Here is a 1130-nt window from a genome sequence, read left to right as displayed (position 1 = left end):
ACTATCTGGAGTTGAACCGTTTGACCATCAAGAAGAGGTATCCTCTCCCTAGAATTGAGGATTTGTTTGATCAATTAAAAGGGGATAAGTCATTTTCTAAGATCGATTTACGATCTGGATATCATCAATTGAAGGTTAAGGCAGATGATATACCAAGACAGCTTTCGAAACTCATTATGGACATTACGAGTTCACAGTTATGCCATTCGGATTGACAAATGCTCCAACAATGTTCATAAATCTGACGAATCGAGTATTTCATCAGTATTTGGATCAGTTTGTTATAGTCTTTATTGATGACATTTTGATATACTCCAAGAGTAAAGATCAACATGAGGAACATCTCAGAATAGTGTTAGAGATACTACGCAAGGAAAAGTTATACGCCAATTTCAAAAAGTATGAATTTTGGCTCGAACGAGTTGGATTTCTCGATCATGTAGTTACTGCCCAAGAAATTGAAGTGGACCCAGTAAAGGTGGAAGCAGTAACTAACTGGAAGACACTGACTAATGCTGGTGAAGTTCGAAGTTTCGTAGGATTAGCTGGGTACTATCGAAGATTTATAGAGGGATTCTCCAAAATAGCTGGACCAACGACACAATTGATAAGGAAAGGAGTAAAGTTTCAATGGACAGATAAGTGTGAGCAAAGCTTTCAGGAGCTTAAACAACGATTGATCACAAAACTTATATTAACCATACCTGAAGATTCAGAAGGGTTTGTTATATATAGTGATGCATCCAAGCAAGGTTTGGGATGTGTACTAATGTAGCATGGAAAAGTAATTGCCTATGCTTCATGATAATTGAAGCAACATGAGCAGAACTACCCAACGCATGACCTAGAACTTGTGGTAGTGGTTCATGCATTAAAGATATGGTGCCATTACTTATATGGAGGGAAGTGTGATATTTAAACGGATCATAAGAGTCTCAAATATTTCTTCACATAGAAGGAATAAAATATGAGACAGAGACAATGGTTGGAGCCAGTGAAAGATTATGATTGCACTATTCATTATCATCCGGGTAAGGCTAATGTTGCTGCTGATGCTCTAAGCAGAAAGTCGATGGGACAGTTGGCATCATTACCTACTATTTCGATAGAGTTGATCAAAGACTTGGAAA

General features: G+C 37.6%; 1 protein-coding gene across 1 annotated transcript; it reads left to right on the top strand.

Moving 5' to 3' along the window:
* Positions 1 to 134: 134 nt before the first annotated feature.
* Positions 135 to 720, top strand: LOC111386780 (uncharacterized mitochondrial protein AtMg00860-like; the record flags this gene model as incomplete). The annotated part of the gene is made up of 2 exons (XM_023011255.1): positions 135 to 253; positions 444 to 720. Coding segments are annotated over 2 exons (396 nt in total), but the record flags the coding sequence as incomplete, so codon positions are not given.
* Positions 721 to 1130: the final 410 nt, after the last annotated feature.

This window comes from Olea europaea, unplaced genomic scaffold (genome assembly GCF_002742605.1).
Source record: "Olea europaea var. sylvestris unplaced genomic scaffold, O_europaea_v1 scaffold37205, whole genome shotgun sequence".
Classification (NCBI taxonomy): domain Eukaryota; kingdom Viridiplantae; phylum Streptophyta; class Magnoliopsida; order Lamiales; family Oleaceae; genus Olea; species Olea europaea.
Note: the sequence above shows the minus strand (reverse complement) of the source record. Positions and strands in the feature narration are given on the sequence as shown.